Source organism: Ochotona princeps, chromosome 1 (genome assembly GCF_030435755.1).
Source record: "Ochotona princeps isolate mOchPri1 chromosome 1, mOchPri1.hap1, whole genome shotgun sequence".
In the NCBI taxonomy this organism is placed as follows: Eukaryota; Metazoa; Chordata; class Mammalia; order Lagomorpha; family Ochotonidae; genus Ochotona; species Ochotona princeps.
Window position 1 is genome coordinate 106,884,838 of NC_080832.1, and position 17,509 is coordinate 106,902,346.

The window sequence follows — 17,509 nt, forward strand, 5'->3', positions numbered from 1 at the left end:
TGTGACTCGGGAAGACTGGCATTTCCTGCCCTCCCGGGAAAGCTGTGTCAGTACCCACACAAGCCCTGGAGCTGACATCTCCCTGTCCAGCCATGGACCTCCAGCTGCTCTTGCTGTTGCTCCTGGGACTAGCAGGTAAGGTGCAGAAGGGGCTACTGTGGATGCTACACTCACATGTGGAAGTCCCAGGGGCCACCATGTCGGTGGGGGAAGTTGGAGGTGGGAGGAAGTACTCCCCGCTCCTGCCCAACATTGCAACTTCCATTCCTTCCCCAGGTCAGGGCTCCACAGTCAGCCACCCTGAGCTGCTGCAGGTGCAAACAGGGAGCTCCATTCTAGTACAGTGCCACTACCGGCTGCAGGATGTCAAAGCCCAGAAAGTGTGGTGCCGCTTCTCAGCCGCCAGCTGCCAGCCCTTGGTGACCTCAGCTGTGGATCGCAGAGGCCCAGGGGGTGGGCGCACGTTCCTCACGGACCTGGGCGGGGGCCTCCTGCAGGTGGAAATGGTCAGCCTGCAGGAGGAGGACGCTGGGGAGTATGGCTGCGTGGTGGAGGGAGCCGCGGGGCCCCAGACTCTACACCGCATCTCTCTAGTGGTGCTACCGCAAGGTGAGTGGTCTATGGCCTGCTTCCCCCCACCGTGCTACTTTGCCTCCCCACCCACCCCTGTTGCCAGGGGTTCTTGGGTCCCTGATGGGTGGAGGCCATTCGGGGTGGCATTGGGAGGAAATATCATTGTGACAGCTCTGCAGGGAGTGGAAACCAGGCTAATTGGGAAGTGGGAGATAAATCAGCAGAAGAGCCTGCCCTGCTCCTCCCACAGTGGACTCCGCACTCCTCCCACCAAGTCCCGCCATTTCCGCCAGCAGTTCCAGTACTCTTGAGAGTTTTTGGTTTGTTCGTTTTTTTAATTCCCATAATAACATACCTGATAGCTTAAAACGAATTGAACTTATAATTAATTGTTCAAGTCTTCACTGAGCCTGTGGGTGGGCTTTCCTGATAGGCAGCATACATTCTGGGCTGAACTGATTCAGCTCATGGTTTTGAAGGTGGGAAGGTCATTGCCATTGAAGCCAGTACTCTCACTAGAGAAGGTCCTTTTACAGGCTTCATTCCCTCAACCTGTAACCCTCAGTGTCCAAGCATTTATTTAAAGAAGAAATTTTAAACTTACCACTTTTTTCAATAAAATAGGTTATTAAAATTTATTTTGGTGCAAAAATGGCCAGTTCCCAGCAGCAGACACTACTGTTGCTCTGCCCTTGTACATGCTGAAGTTTTCTCATTGTTAGGCCTTTCTTTACTCAAGTACTTTGTGCCCTGTCCCCTCACATAGTAAAACTAAGGGAGGCATATTCCCTTTTCTCTCTTAAATAAGAGGGGGACTAAATTGTGATTAGAGTCCCTGTTATCTTGAGCCCATGATTATTATTTTATAAATATTAACCTGCTAATCATCCCTCACACCTTGACCTCCTCATTCCTTCATGTTCTGAGTGACTAGACTGAATACTTGAATCTCTGGGAAGGCAGACTGTGACAAGGTGAGATGTGAGATGAGGCAGCACAGAGGAAGGTGCTTGGAGCTCCCGCCTGCTGCGACGGGACAGGTGATGTTGATGTGTGACATTCACGTAGACTGGTAGAGCAGGCTGTGGCGTGCAGTTCAGACAGGCGCTTAGCTTTAGAGAGGGCTGCCCAATGTGGCCGGATAGGGCAGTAGAAATGGTGCTGCCACACCTTCAGAGGGTAGCTTGGTACGAGGAAGGCAATAGGCATTATGAATTGTTCGGCAAGGCAAGGCTCCTATCCCAGATATTTGAAAAGCACTGGCAAGGTTCCTAAGACAGCTCTCCCAGCCAACAGAAACCTGAATCCTACTCGCAGAGGGCCAGAATATTGCAGGGATGACAGAAGCCTCTGACAAAAACCAAGTCTCTGGCTCCCAGCATAGGGTCAGCTATTATCACAATCCATTAGGAATGACCTGGAGCTCCCGCAATCTTGGAGGACAGGGCTTAGCCTGGGGCTCATGCACTCTGTAGGTGTGGTTCCAGCATGATACCTATGTGGGGAGGACCTATTTGAGGCCAAAAATGGCTGGCAGTAACATCACCTAAGAGGGCGACACTTGGAGAGCTCTTTTCTGGGGTGGAAAGAGGAGTGGGACATTGCATGGGCAATGGCTGTTTCTACATATTCTGAGCAGCTTAACAAGCCTAGAGGGGAATGAGATGGAGCAGGTGGAAGAATGAAGGTGGTGGAGACCTCTTCCTCAGCCCCTTGTTCCCAGTCCCTGAGACCTCAGCACCACGGGGGCTAGGTACTCTTTACATGTTTCCTTTTGACTCAGTTGCTGGCCAGAGCAAGGAGACCTACAAACTTGGCAGTGTGGCTGAGGACCCCACCGTACACCTCCCAGGCAGTGCCAGCCCCTGGGAACCCAGGCAGCATGAGAAGAGGTATCGCTATGCCCAGATGTGGGTGGTCGGGAGAAGACTGGTGGTGAGACAGGACCTGTTGCAAGCTCCAGGTTACGTCAAACGGAAGACATGATATTCCTGCCATTCTTGGGAAACTGATTGGCAGGACAATCAGCCCCCTCCCCAAGTTCGGCTCTGGGTTCTTCATTCTGCTGGCTCTTCAGCCAGGACACCCTAATCACATGCCTCTTTTATGTCCGGTGTGGTCTTCCCACCGCATTTCATCTCTTCCTTCCCGTTGTGGGTCCCTGAGATATGACCCTTCTACAGTATACCAGGCCTCCTGGCTAGCATTCCTTGTAGGATTGAGGGCTAAGCCTCCTACCCCTTTCTGTCCCTCAGTTTCCCCTTGATATGGGGTGCTGTGTTCCTACTGGGTGTGCTGGTAGTGGCTGTGGTGCTGTTTGCTGTGATGGCCAAAAGGAAAGGTAAGTAGCAGACTCTCTACCTGCCCCACTCTGGCCCTGCCACTCCTGCAGAAGCCAGCTTTGTAAATGGGATCAGATGACCTGAGGGATGCAAGCAAGGGAAGGAGACTCTGTGGGAGCAGACCTGGAGAACGATGGGAACTGGGGGGTGGGGGTGGGGAGAGGGGCACTGTGACTGGAGGACAGGTGATGGACGTGGGGGAGGGGCTAAATACAGTGGTGTGAGGGAGCTGCAGGCTGGGGTAGGGGCTGGGAAGGGCGTGAGAAGGAGGGTTTGCAGGAAGTGAGAGCTGGGTTCAGAGCCCACTCTGGATGTTGATGGTGTTGCTGTCTGTCCTGCCAGCGACCAGGCATTCTGTCTGTGGCCCGTTCCAGAGCTGCAGTGCTTCAGGCATGGTAAGAGGACCTTCACACTCTCATCCCCACCCCCAGACCCTCCAAGCATCTCTCACAGAGACCCTGGAGCAGAAGTGGAGACCTCTTGGAATCTCTTCCTCAAGCCTGTACACTTGACATTAGTGGTCTCCCACTTTCCCAGAGTTGGGGAAAAATGTGGGGCCTGAAAAATCTTTAAATAATGAAGCCCATATGGCCACTCACAGATTCAAGTCTTTTTGAGAGACAGATCTGGTGTGGTCTCAGGCTCCCCACCAAGGGTGGCGGTGCAGAGGGTGGCCTTTTCTCTTTGCCTGATGTGCTTGCTTCTACCATAGGACCCCTCTTCAGCGGTCCCCCACATCAGTGATTGTGGACTAGCTGTGGTAGGACCTTTGGATGTGCCATACACCAGGCTCGACTCACCAATTTCCTTCGACAGTGCTGCCTACAGTGGCCTAGCCCTTGATGTCCCATCCCCAGAGCCTCCTCTGCCTCCGAAGGTCCATGTTTCCTCCAAGTCTGTGACATATGCCACGGTCATCTTCCCAAAAGGAGACAAGGGTGAAGTGGCCTCCTGTGAGCCACCCCAGGATCCACCTGACTTCCAGACTCCACCCAGCTAAGTTATATATTTCTCTATGGACGCATGGTGGTGGTCATGCTTGGGGCCTCTGCATGGCTCATGCCAGATCCCCAAGATATCCCAGCCACTGTCAGATCCAAGCTAACATCCCGAGTCTGCTGATGAGATGCTCAAATATGTCTAAGGTGTCTTGGGGAAGCTCCTTCCCCACCATGACATACTGAATAAACCCTGAATGATATGTGACCTCAACGGTTGTGGAGCAGTGAGGACGGGTGGGGGGAGGACCCGGTTTTGACTAGTCACTTGGGTATTCAGCACTGCACATTCCCTGCCTGTCTGGCTAGTGGAGAAGCAGTTCCTCACCACCCACCCCAGGACTCTGAACTTGAATTTTTTTCAAAGAGCACCAAAAAGACTTCAAAAGGTATTTCCTGCTTCTCTTAGGATCCCTGAATACATCAATTCATTTGCTAGAATCAAGAAAGCTATTCTGTGCTCTGCTGCTTGTGAACAAGTAATGTGTTGTGATGCACCAGCATGTGATGGGGAGTCCATGATAAATTAGAGGAGCCCAGACAGATGGGACTGCAGAGATGGAGATAAGCACAGCAAGCCTGATTCCCTGCAGAAAAAAAGGGTTTCCCAGCCCCAGATGAAACTCCTTTGTGTTAACAGAGGTGGCTCTGCCTCACTAGGTGGCCATTTGGTAGCACTGTTCCCTTTGGCTTGAACCCTGGAGTCTGGAAAGAGCCCAGGGGAGAAACAGATGTGCTGGAAGGAAGGGGAATAGTCAAGTGTGCCCATGGCCAAGTGTGAATGAACGCTAGTCCAGACAGGATGTGGAGAAGCCTCAAGGTCCCTACCAGCATTTCTTCTGAAGCTGATTAATATGAAAACACTTTCCGATATGGGGGAGAGAGAATTAAGGGCGAGGGATGTGTGTGGGGGGCTCAACAAACCAGTCTTGTGATAATCGTGGAGAACTAGGCATGAAGAGGTTTCACCCATCTGGAGGGGCTCCAAGCTTAGGCATTTCAGGAGAAGGGCCAGAGGCCGGGTCTCAGACTGCAGGCAGGATAAGCCAAGGATGCTATTTGGGGACTTGTGGCAGGATGCTCTGAGCATGGCTGATAAGAGCCACAGGCTGTACTTCTGTCTCTTGTGGAGGCGGCAGCTGTCAAGATGCCCATCAATCAATGGAGTCCTCATTTTCCTGGGGGAACAAAGCCTGGTGAAGGGAGAAGAGGAACAGAAGAGCAAATAAAGTCTAAAAAGAACTCTCTGGAAAATTTTTTCCCTGGTTTGAATGTCAATTTGTACTTCTAGAATTGGATAAAAGTAAAAAGAAAAAAAGTTTAGCAGAACAAAGGGAAATACTATGACAGAGAACTATAACCTGTGTAGTGGCGAAGAGGAAAAGCAGATGTGCTACTTACCACAGATTGTATCCTGATAAGCAGATCCTAAATCAAAAACACTGCAGCTTGAGAATGCATTTAGTTCACCTAACCTATTGAGCACCACACATTAGACTGGTCTGCCTTAATCTGCTCACATTAACCTACAGCTGGGTAAACAATTTAACATAAAACCTATTTTATAATAATTTCTTGATTATCTCATGAACAGAGATGAATATTTTTGTAGACCGATGGATGCAAACACAGAATATTCAAAAACTGCTGGCAACATATGACACTGTGCGTTACTGGCTATTAGCCTCGTGACTGTGGCTGGCTGGCTCTGTGGCCTATGCTGCTGCCACTGCCCAGTGTCTGTGAGAACATTCCACCACATATTGCTAGTCTGGGAAAACAGCAATACTGAAAATTGAGTATAGTTCCTTCTGAATGTGTATCTCTCTCACACCACAATAAAGTCAGAAAGTAGGAAGATGATCCAACCTAAGTTGGGAACCACCTGTATATGAATTTCATTATTGTTGATGGGAGAGTCTATTGATAATAAAATTGAAAAGGTCATGGTTATAAGAGCAACTTCTAAGATGAAAATACTGACCTATAAGCTAGTGTAAGAAACACTCTCAAAATAAAGAACTTGGGGGACAGGGTGAGACAGTCACCTCAGATCAGAACCTTTGGAATTCAGCTAAAGAAGCACTCAGAGGAAAATTCACACTCTTTAGCAACAGTTAAGCATCTCACTTAGATAATTAAAAGAGAAAATGATTATAACTGATAAATAACAAGAATGGATTCTTTGAAATAAAGTATCAGCTAGCTTATTCAAGAAGGGTGAAATAAATGACAAGAGGGACATTACACAGATGCTAAGAATGAAAAAAATAACGAGCATTTTTGTGTTAGATCTAGATGTATTTGCTGAGTGTTAACGACAGCAAAGAGGCGGTACAACCTGGTGAATATACTAAGTACTGAATTTTAAACTTTTTAAAAAAACTTATTTTTATTGCAAAGTCAGATATATAGAGAGAGGAGAAGAAACAGAGAGGAAGATCTTCTGTCTGCTGATTCATTCCCTAAGTGACCGCAATGGCCCGTGTTGCACTGATCCAAAGCCAGGAGTCAGGAACTTCCTCCGGGTCTCCCATGTGGGTGCAGGAACCTAAGGCTTTGGGCCATCCTCGACTGCTTTCCCAGACCATAAGTAGGGAGCTGAATGGGAAGTGAAGCTGTCGGGATTAGAATCAGCGCCCATATGGGATCCTGGCACGTTCAAGGCGAGGACTTTCGCTGCTAGGCCACGGCGCCAGTCCCTGAATTTTATTCTTTAAAAGTGTGCATGCAGGTTGAACTGCATCCTGCAGTGCTGGCAAGCAACATACTTGGAGCTCTGGTTCTAGCTGCAGCTATCTGCGTCCAACCCAGCTGGTAATGTGCCTAGAAAGGCAGCAGATGGCGGTCCAAGTACCTGGGGGTTCTGACACTCAGTGGGAAATCCTCCTGATTGTTGCCTGGTCCAGCCCGGTTGTGGCAGCTGGACAGTGAACAGTAGATGGAAGATGTGTCTTTTTTCCTTTCAAACAATAAAAATTTTTTTCAAAAAAGGTGAATTTCATGTTCTATTTTATCCCAGGAAATGGTCAAAAGTGAGTTTTTAAAGGGGGAATGGAAGGGCACAATGTGTTGTACCACCATTTGAGAGAAAAAAAAGGTGCCATATACTATGATTTGTACATGTATGCCACAGGTTTGCTAGTATACACTAACAATGATTACCACTAAGGCAGCAACTGGTAACTGGAGGACAGCCAAGGAATTCACTGTAATACACTCTTGCTCCTTTTGAAATTTTTAAAATCAATTTAAAAAATATCTATTTTTAAAAATTTTTTTAATTTATTTTTATTGGAAAGGCAGTTATACAGACAGGAGGAGACAGAGAGGAAGATCTTCCATCCGATGATTCACTCCCCAAGCGGCTGCAATGGCTGGAGCTGAGCCAATCTTAAGCCAGAAGCCAGGACCCTAGCATTAAAAACTCAGTGGACATTCCTAATCTGAGGAAATAACACCATCAAAAAGATAAAGGCCAAAGATAGTGGCCAAAGGGGAGAAGAAAAGTTACATGTACTCTGGCAAGTTCACAGTTTCAGCAGGGAATGCCCACACCATGCAGAACAAAGGAGAAATGGGTTTCCAAAACTATGTGTTCCTCTCAAGAGGCACCTGGACTTCTTGAAAGTCCATGAGCACATCTGTGCCAGGACAAGACCACAGCCTTGTACTGCTGGCATTTTATAAGGAGTGACATCCTCTCGATGGGGGTTGTACTCTTCCATCTGCCAATGTATCTCCCTTCCTTAGATAAAAGGGAATTGGTTTATTTCAAAGCCACTCAGGACTTCTATCTGCCACTGTTTCCAACTTCTGCTAGTTATACTAATAGTTAAAAAATAGCTGGGTATCATGCTTCAGGAACATAGGCTTTTATTTTGGCAAAGATATAGACAGCAATGATTGTAAAGGCTATTACCTTCAATATGTACACTATACAGTATCTTAAATACGAGAATCTGTAGCATTTCCTTGTGTTATACACAACAACGATGGTCACTTTAGATTTTGTAACTTTTAACATAAACATACTTGAGGTTCATTCTCTTTGACATCAGCCACTCTGCTAAATCCTGAAAGTAGAACAAAAGAGTCTCACCAAGAATGTCCGCAGCAATGACACATCCAACTTAGGCTCAAGGGCTAGGTGCAGGTCCCAGAGGCAAGGAACTACTCCTCCTCTGCCCCACCCCCTTTTTTGGGCCTATATCTTACTAGTTATTGTCAGAAATTACACTATGACTTCTTAGATCTCCTCCTTGGAGTGAGCATTAGCTACCCCAAGGAAACAACACAATTATCTAGGCTAAGACTGAGAAAGAACTTTCTATGCTTAAGAATTAGATGCGGGATGGTGCGGTGGCCTAGCGTCTAAACTTCTGGCCCTGAATGTGCTGGGATCTCATACGGGTGCCGGTTCTAACCCTGGCAGCCCCGGTTCTAATACTGGCAGCCCCGCTTCCCATCCAACTCCCTACCTGTGGCCTGGGAAAACAGTAGAAGACGGCCCAAAGCCTTGGACCCTGCACCCGTGTGGGAGATCCAGAAGAGCTGGATCCTGGTTTCATATTGGCTCAGCTCCGGCTGCTGCAGCCACTTGGAGAGTAAATTAGTGGATGGAAGAGCTGTGGGGTTTTTTTTGTTTTTGGGTTTTTTTTTAAAATCTCTCTGTAACTCTGCTTTCCAAATGAAAATAAATCTTAAAAAAAAAAAAGGGTTACAAGTTTGATGGACTTGTGACCTTTCATGAAGGACATTCATTGTAAAACTAGAGGAGAAATTAAAGCTGAGGGGAGGGACCTTGGGAAAGGGCACGGGCAACCCCAGAGCCTATGGAACTACATCATAAAGCAAAATAAAACATGTTTAAAAATAAAAAAAGAAAAAATATATATGTTGACAATAGGATGCTGGACTTTCTACCATTGTCTATACCTACAATGCGACGATACACTTAAATAGAATTACGGACTTATGACTTTTGCTGAAGGACTTACTATTGTTATAATACAGGGAGAAACATTTGGGGGGGGGGGCGGATGGAGGAGAGGGAGGAGGAAATCCCTGAGCCTAAGGAGTTGTATAATGAAAATAAAAATTTTTTAAAATGAAAAAGAGGTATCATTGCCTTCAACAATCTTAAATGCATCAATTAAAGTTACAAACATTAACAAAAAGTTACAGATGTTGAAACAAAGGGAAACTGAAGAAGTTGCTTGGTTTACCGGACTCCTGTTTGTCTAGGCTGAGTCTAGCAATAGGGAAAAGAACCAAACTAAAGCTATGGACAAAAGACTAAACTATTCACCTATGTGGATCCATTTGGACTCTAGAAGCACAGCCTTTGATTGTCTCTAAGACTCTGATACTGTTTTTTACATCTGTCACAAAAGATTCCAGAAAAGAATGCTTACTCTGTAGTCCTAAATTTCTTTTGTAAGAGTTGTTTTCCAGCAGGAATTCCCCTTCTCTCGAAATCTTGCAAAACCGGTGTCAACAGGTATGATGTTAGTCAAGGACATGGGTTCTCTCTTTCCACATCTCATTACTGAAGCCTTAAGCTCAGAGACCCACTGGTGATAGACAGGGCAGGTCACACATCTAGAGAAGAACTCCTTGAAGTACTGCACAGAAAGGAAGGCCCATTAATTCTGGTATTAGCATTTTCTTCCCCTACATACCTTTTCATCAGAACTTATACCGGTCGGTCTCCATTCAGCATGCTTCACCCCAGAGCTCAGGGAAATAGGGAGAATTATCGGTGGCAAAGAAGGTCTGGGATATTGGTTTTGGGACATAGAGAAATTACAATTTATATCAGATTCTGAGGCAGAGCTATAGGGACAAGTTGTCAAATTATAGATTGTGCCAGAGAGGAGGCCCACTGGGAAGGACTCAATGTTCAGAATTGAATGATACTGAGTAGTAGCTGTGCAAAAGCGCAACACTAAAGAACCAAACCTAAACCCAGATGCAGGCCTATTTGGGAGGGTATGGGTGCTAGACAGAAACTTCCTAGTGGAGAAACAAAGAGTTCCAGGAACACAAGACAGAGTCCAGCACAGTGAAGAGCAAGGGAGAATCATGGGTGGCACAGAGAGGATTACAGGCTGTAACTAAAGGTGTTAATTGAGAGACAACCAGCGAAACAGGTACCTTGAGGGTTTGGTTATGATTCTTTGGGTAAATACGTGTGAAGAAGCATTCTGGCATACTCTGTAACATTAGCACATGGCACTCTAGGAATCGGACAAAGCCATGTGAACCAAATAGTGAGGCGTTGGTTCTTTTCACCAATTGGCAGGCCTTAGAGAAGTGGTGCACAAACAAGTGCCACTGTGAGTCCTGGGCAAACCTGGAGGGAAAGAGTTACAAATCTCAGCTCCATCTACTGCCTACCAATCATGGTTCCCTCATAAAAGCACCACTTCTTTAAAGCTCTCAGACATCCTTCCTAGAACTATGACACTAGAAATGACATAGAACACCAACTCCCATGCAAGCAGACTTTAAAGGAGACCAAAGCTACTCAGCCTTGTCATGGGTCGTCAGCACTTAAATGTAACCCTAAATTTAGTCCTTAACCAACAGGCCCAAACCTATGCAGTAAAAAGAATACTTCCAAAAAGATGAGAGGGGACAGGAGGTGAACAGTCTTTAGCAGTTTGTCAGAGATGCTCAGGGTCCTGGGAAAATACATGTGGGGTGGGATAGCTTAGATTCAGGGTATCCTTAAAATCCTACTTGTTGCCATAGATTCTGAATGAAACATTACCACATGGCCAGGGAGGACTGAACTCCCAGCATAATGTTGCTCTGGGAAGTTAGAACACAGCTATGCTCGTAGTGTTGAATGAAATTCAGGCACTCGTCAAAGGACCGACACAGCAATCCTGTGGACAGAGATGAATGGTCACCAATTTAGGACATGTTGTCAGTGTATGGACTAAGGTATAGAAGGTGTGTGGTATAGGGAAGGAAATGAGACCTGGAAAGCCAGTGCCCCTGAATCACAACATAGTTCTCAGGTTTTAGAAAGCAGGTGCCAGGAGCATGAGCTGTGCCTCAGTGACAGGCTAGTGGCTGCCTGTGTTCTAAGCCTTGTGCTCTATGTTGGCTTCAGCAGCACATATACTAAACCTTGGGCTCCATCGGAGGTGGGACTCCTTCAGGAGTACAGGAGAGCCTTGTGCAAGATGTACCTTCTCCATAGAGCAGCAGATCTAAGCAAGCAGAGTAAAAGCAGGCCAGGCCAAGGACATCATGAGTTTTGGAAGTGAGAGCCCACTGATTCTCCAGCACATGGACACACAGATCAAATCTGCCAAGAGACAGAGCTGCTGAGACCAGTGAGGAAGTGGGGCAGAGTGGAGTAGGGGGATTTCACAGCAAAGCAGCCTAACACTCTGAGGACCTCCTCTGCCAAACTCTGTTACACAGAGAACTTCAACAGAGAACTGCTGTGCTCTGGTTAAAGAAGGTGGGAAAATGCCCAAGGCAGCTATTGGGTCTTGAGTTGCTACAGTTCCCTACCTCTGTGTAGAATATTTTTTAAAAAATGAAAAAAAGGGGAGGGGACATTTCTGGGTCCCAGGTGCTAAGCAGGATGTAGCAACTCTGACCCCAGCATTTCTACACCTGACCCCTACTCTTAGCATAACCCTTCCTGGGGGTGGGAAAGGGCCTGCATGTGGAAACAGAAGCGTGACTCCAAACTTTCGTGGGAGGAAAAACTCCTCCTCTCCCCCCCTTCCCTGAGAACAAATCTAAAGGAGAGAACATGATCTGAATACTTCTTCTTCAGAAACGCTGATCTGAAGAGAACCGAGAGAACCAGCTTCTCCAGAGTTGGTTTCCTAAGGTATCTGCAGATCTCAAGAGCTTGGAAACCTGATGGAGTGGAAGAGCACAGCGTAAGGTATGGTTCGGAATCCAGCCTCTCTCAAAGCTCTTGGTCTCACTGCCCTAGGCCCTGTTACCCAGCTTGATGGAGAAATCAAGATGGCCAAGGCATAGCTTGGTGTAAGCCAAGGACTGCATGAGCTGGGCCATGGCCAACAATCCCTCCCTGGAGAACCAACACAGGCTGCTCTTCTGAATGGCCATCCTCTCACACTGCAGCCACTTATCCCTGTCGCCAACGTTCTGGGAGAACTGAGAGAGGTCCACATAACTGGAGACAACCTGTGGGGCAACAAGACAGGTTAAAATGTTACCACTGTATCTTCACAAGGTATTTCCACTTTGTTCCTTTCCTAAGAGCCTACCATGGCAGCTTGCTCTTCACTCAATACAGACGCCTAGTGTCCCTACCCACTTATACCCACACTTACACTTCTATTTTGATCATCCTCACACAAATCACTTTCCCTACAGGTCCATTTTCTTCTACTTCAATCCAGGAGTTCCCCCTTTAAAATACTAATCAAACTACTTTTTCTTCAAGAAAGGAGTGAGTTTTTGAGTTCTTATGAAATGCTACCTAGATCTCTTCATTTTTATTTGAAAAGTAGAGTCACAGAGAGGAGAGGCAAGAGAGATTTCCCATCTGCTGGATCACTCCCCAAATGGTCACAGTGGCCAAAGTTCAGCTGAGCTGGTCTGAAGTCAGCAGCTAGTTGCTTCTTCCAGGTCTTCCATATGGCTATAGGGGCCCAAGCATTTGAGCCATACTGCACAGCTTTCCCAGGTCAAAAGCAGAGGGCTGTACTGGGAAACGGAGCAGTCAGGACATGAACAAGTGCCTACTACTCCACAGTTCTCCATTATGACATGTGCACATTTGATACAGTTTCTGGCTTTCTTCTTGAAACACTGTTTTATTCATGTGTGCAGGACACCATGCTCTCCTGATTTTTTGTTTTGTTTTGTTTGTTTTTTGGCTGTCTTTCTCCTTCTTACCCTGACCTTTTAACAGTAAACCTGTAAACTCAAGCAATAGGCCTCTTTCCTTTGCTCATTCTCTTAATGCTCTCATCGAGTTTCCTGGCTCTAAACAGACTTTACACACTGATAACCCCCATATTTCTCTTTCTAGCTCAGACCTCTCTTGTGATCCCCTAGAATCAAATAGCTCCACTTGGTCTCTCATAGATTTCTCACAGGCTTCTCAAATTTAACACATTCACTCACAGCCTACCTCCTTATCTCCTGCTAAATCTGCTCCTATTGCATTTTCCCATCCTGATTAAAAAGCTTTCCTCCCAAAGATAATCTTGGGATTATCTTTGACTTTTTGTTTTCCTCTCATATCCTAGTAATAATCTATGTGTAAATCCTGCTGGCTCTATCTCAGCAAAACACCATGCTTCCCACTTCTGCTGCCACCATCAACCTTGTCTAAGTAACTGCAATAGCCTCTTTCTCCCTGCTTTCAACGTGTTAATATGCAAGCCAGAACCGTCATGATAAAACAAAAGTAGATTCTGTCAGCCCTCTCTTCAGAACCTTCAGTGGCTTCCCACCTACAACAGCCAACAAGGTCTGTATAATTTCCTATTCTACCTCACCCCAGTCTCTCTGGCCTCATCTCCCAGCTCCTTCCCTCCCTTCCCAATCCTGCAGTTACATAGGCCCCTTACTGTTTCTTAGACGTGGAGGATATGCCTTGTGCATTCATTGCCTGAACATTCTTTTCTCAGCCATTTGTACCAACGTTACCTGCTCAGTAAGACTTTCTCTAGCCACCATGTTTAAAATTACACCCCCAACCTCCTAGGACTCTGTCTCCCAGCTTCGACCTATTTTTTTCCACTGCATTTATTATGGTCTACTATACTATACATTGTCGCTTCATTTAAACATATTATATGTTTTCTTCCCTGGCATGTAAATATCTGTCAACTGAACAAAAGAGACAGACATATTTCTTTTTTTCCTAAGTCAATAATCCTGACACTTTTTTTGATAATAAATTTCTTTGGGAATAAAAGTTATGTCCTCCTCCTACTACCTCCCAGACACTCTTTGAACTTACACAATTGTATATTCAGTTCAGGGAATTCACAGATAAGCCCATAACTAGAAACCCATCTATAAACTGCAATTGAGAAACCCCACTCAAATACAGGTCAAAGGTGTTCAGTTAAGTCTGAGCTACTGGGGAGCCACAATAAAATCAGAACTTGGCCAGATTTTTTTCTCCCCAGAACTTGAGGTTTCTGAAGGAGGTGCAAAATTAAAGTAAGAACTGCTCACCTGAACTTCATTTGCAAACGCTTCAGCTGAATTCTTCTGCATAAGAGCAGCCAGGCAGGCAAACCTGAGGTTGTTGGCTGTTGCCTCAAGGCTATAGAGCTGCCAGAGTAGGGAGAGGCAGTGCACCTGCTGCTGGAGGATGGCCAACTTCTTCTTACTATTGTGAAGCACAAGGTGATTGGCACACCCTTATTCCTCACCAAGGCCTAACTTCCCCTCCCCATGAGATCTAAATTTAATCATTACAGGACCATCTGTAGACTTTCAAACCAGAAATGTTCCTGGAATCCTACTGCCTCTTGTGAAGTTCTCAGGGTTTTATACTCCAATAAGTTGAAAAGACAACTGGTTAAGGCAGGAGAGTTTTACTGAAAACAGAGTATCAGAAAAAGGAAGGGGGCAGTGAAGAGTATGCTTGGGACAGTGAGAGGAGACAGAAAGTTCAGCTTTTGGGATGATGAATAACTGCTTCCTTATACTCCAGGCCTAGAAAAGCATCATTTATACATGCAAACACCATATCCACAGTGGTAAAGTGGGCCTGACCTGGCAGGATGCCCCTTTGATAGGTCACCAATTTATACCATATGCCCTTATCAGCCTGGGATATCCTGGACAGGCAGGTGGCTGTAGGGGCTAGAAGCCAGAATCTTTGGCAATAAAATTTTACCTTGACAATCTTTAGGGTCAGGTGTAAAGTTAACTTTCTGTGTCCTAGCAACCTGCAGTCCTAACACTCCTGACCACACATCATCTCTCTTCACAAGTAAAAGTTCAGATCTTTTTAAACTCATTCTTTGAATTGTTATTTTCTACATTTAACTGGCTGGGAGGGAAAGGTGGAAGACCTAGGCCTGTTACACTCATCTGTTACATGGACAGAGGAATAAGGATATGTCAAAAAGTAGGAAAAACAGAAAGTAAGTTGATTTCGGTGCTAAAAAGTTGTAAGCTACACATGGATGTTTCATATTATGCATTTCCATGAACTTTTTGAATACTCTTCACAATGCTGGCTTTTACTTTCTTATATAACTTGAAATTACTTGATAATAACAAAAAGAGTAATAGATTAATACAAGCAAAGTTCCAGACTAATTTAACTAGTTTTCTGTGACTCTAAAAGAAATTAGAATAATCTGCAGGCTTCTCACCTCTCAATAGGGCTGTCTGGACGTCGGCTCACAGAACAGGAAAACCAATACTTTTCCAGGAATGTCTTGAAAAAGACACCAAACCAGGTCCAAGGGAAGTGTCTTTTCAACAGTCTAAGAGCTTCTCTAGCCAGTTTTTTGGCCAAGGTGATCTGCCCCATCTTAAAGCAGACCTGGAGATAGGCAAAGAAGAAGTAGTGGTGCTATGGGACAGCACAGCATGTTGAGGTGTGCAGCTGGAGTTAGTGAAGTGCTAGGCTCATGTGGGGTGGAGAACAGCTTCATCACCAGTCCCACGAACAAGCACAGTAAGGCCATAAGCAAAGAGTAAGAACATGGGGTTACGGAGAAAGCACCTTCAGTTGTTGTTCCCATATATTTGTCAGTGGAAGGTACAGAGCAGCTATAATTTAGAAAGTGATGCTGCTGCACTAAGACGAGATTATGCTTGTGAGGAAATTGAAATGCTCTCAGACACACTGGAAAGCATGTGAAGTAGCACCAAATCCTATATCTCTCTTTCCTGGAGAGGGTACAAAGAGTGCATGGGGGAGTAGGAGCAGGAAAGCCACTTGAGGTTATTCTATACTTCTACATTCTAAGGGTAATATCCAAGAAAGTAAGAAAGTCTATGTGATTCTGGAACATCTTGAGAAGACTATATAGTAACTTCTAACAAAGAGAAAATAACTTAGCTTCAAAAACCTCTTGGTTGGGGACTACCATGGTAGCCCAGCAGCTGAAGTCCTCGTCTCGCACACTCTGGGATCTTATATGGGCACCGGTTCTAATTCTAGAGGCCCCGCTTCCCGTCCAGCTCCCTGCTTGTGGCCTGGGGAAGCAGTCGAGGATGGCCCAAAGCCTTGGGACCCTGCACCTACATGGGAGACCCAGAAGAGGTTCCGGGCTCCTGGCTTCAGATCGGCTCAGCTCTGGCTGTTCCAGCCATTTGGGGAGTGAATCAATGGATGGAAGATCTTCCTCTCTGTCCCTCTTCCTCTTTGTATATCTGACTTTCCAATAAAAATGAATAAATCTTAAAAAAAACCCTCTTGGTTGAAGTAGAATAATTTAAGATTGATAATATAGGATACTGTAATGTTAGGATATGAAGAAATGGGAAAATTTGAATTGACATAGTATTTTTGCTTGGCAATTGATGATATATTTATAAAGTGTAAAGTATTTTGTATCTTCCACCTTACATTTCAACTTCTGGGAATTTATTTTACAGCAATAGTCTTATTTGGAGAACAATAAATGTATAAATAAATAGTAAAATATTCACCAAAGCAATGTTTATAACATTAAAATCAGAGATGATCGAAATGCACAAAAGAAAAAAACTAGTTAAATTATACCATCCATACAATGGAGCACTTAATAGGTCAATATATACATCAATATGCAAATATGTTCAATCTGCTAAGAACAAAAGCTAACTACAGAAGACAGAGAACACAGAACATGAGTCTACTAAAAAGCAAATGCAAAACAATGACATGATTGTATGTATATAGGTGGAATACATGTGAAATGATTAACATGGTAGTGGAGGTATAAGATTAGTGAAGATTCCTCCACTTTCTGAATTTTACATATTTTCATATTTTGAATCTTATAAACTTTCATTACATTATCACATTTATAATCACACACACAAAAAACAATGAAGACAGTTTCAAAGAAATAACAGAGTAAGCCAAGGAAAAAGTCTGTACTTGGAGGTTACCTGCTACCCTCACCTCTGACCGCAGACAGCAGAAAGTGGCCTCCTCAAACTGACAGATCTTCACGGTGTGCTTTCTCGGGAAGGGGAATGCTGATGGTGGGCCCCGAAGACTGCCTGCCTTCCTCAAGTAAAAGAAGGCCTCCAAAGAGAAGAAAGATGTAGAAACAACATGAAGGTTAACGGAGTCTGAGGGTGAGGTTAAGATGAGGGCTGAGATTTGAATTAAGACTGTCTGAATTCTGAGCAGGAAATGAGGAACTGGCTGGCTGCTTGTGCAAGTGTCAGGCAGTGCCAACAAAGGCTGGGGCTTTTTTACTTTTTTTGAAGATGTATTCATCTTTTTATTGGAAAGACAGCTTCATAGAGAGAAGGGAAGACAGGAAGCAGGAGCTTCTTCCAGATCTCCCATTTGAGTGCAGGATCTCAAGGCTGTGGGTCATTCTCCACTGCTTCCTTAGGACATAATTAGGGAGCTGGACATGAACTGGTGTCCTCATGGGATCCTGGCGC

The 17,509-nt window shown here is 45.3% G+C and overlaps 2 protein-coding genes across 8 annotated transcripts in view; one reads left to right on the forward strand and one right to left on the reverse strand.

Annotated features, from left to right (window-relative positions):
* Window positions 1-53: 53 nt before the first annotated feature.
* Window positions 54-4,116, forward strand: TREML1 (triggering receptor expressed on myeloid cells like 1). 3 transcript variants are annotated; one of them, XM_058663383.1, is made up of 7 exons: window positions 56-135; window positions 277-380; window positions 498-609; window positions 2,357-2,465; window positions 2,829-2,914; window positions 3,258-3,310; window positions 3,628-4,116. In XM_058663383.1, the coding sequence occupies exons 1-7, from the start codon at window positions 93-95 to the stop codon at window positions 3,913-3,915; spliced, it is 795 nt and encodes a 264-aa protein (XP_058519366.1). In that variant the 5' UTR covers window positions 56-92; the 3' UTR covers window positions 3,916-4,116. The 3 variants fall into 3 exon arrangements, with proteins under 3 accessions (XP_058519368.1, XP_058519366.1, XP_058519359.1); XM_058663376.1 differs by having other exon boundaries at window positions 277-609; XM_058663385.1 differs by lacking the exon at window positions 3,258-3,310 and having other exon boundaries at window positions 54-135; window positions 277-609; window positions 3,628-3,776.
* Window positions 4,117-4,927: 811 nt separating this feature from the next.
* LOC131480186 (adenylate cyclase type 10-like) overlaps window positions 4,928-17,509 on the reverse strand; it is a 46,487-nt gene continuing 33,905 nt past the window's right edge. For 2 of the 5 annotated variants that reach the window (XM_058663268.1, XM_058663280.1), the window contains exons 23-33: window positions 17,013-17,138; window positions 15,268-15,440; window positions 14,114-14,270; window positions 11,896-12,100; window positions 11,710-11,806; window positions 11,119-11,237; window positions 10,692-10,809; window positions 10,073-10,271; window positions 9,331-9,540; window positions 7,836-7,989; window positions 4,952-5,106 (exon numbers count right to left, since the gene is read on the reverse strand). In XM_058663268.1, the coding sequence (XP_058519251.1) occupies window positions 9,340-9,540; window positions 10,073-10,271; window positions 10,692-10,809; window positions 11,119-11,237; window positions 11,710-11,806; window positions 11,896-12,100; window positions 14,114-14,270; window positions 15,268-15,440; window positions 17,013-17,138 (1,395 nt within the window). In that variant the 3' untranslated portion in view covers window positions 4,952-5,106; window positions 7,836-7,989; window positions 9,331-9,339. Of the gene's footprint in view, window positions 5,107-7,772; window positions 7,990-9,330; window positions 9,541-10,072; window positions 10,272-10,691; window positions 10,810-11,118; window positions 11,238-11,709; window positions 11,807-11,895; window positions 12,101-14,113; window positions 14,271-15,267; window positions 15,441-17,012; window positions 17,139-17,509 lie in introns of those variants that run through there. The other 3 variants (XM_058663293.1, XM_058663286.1, XM_058663274.1) reach the window with 3 other exon arrangements.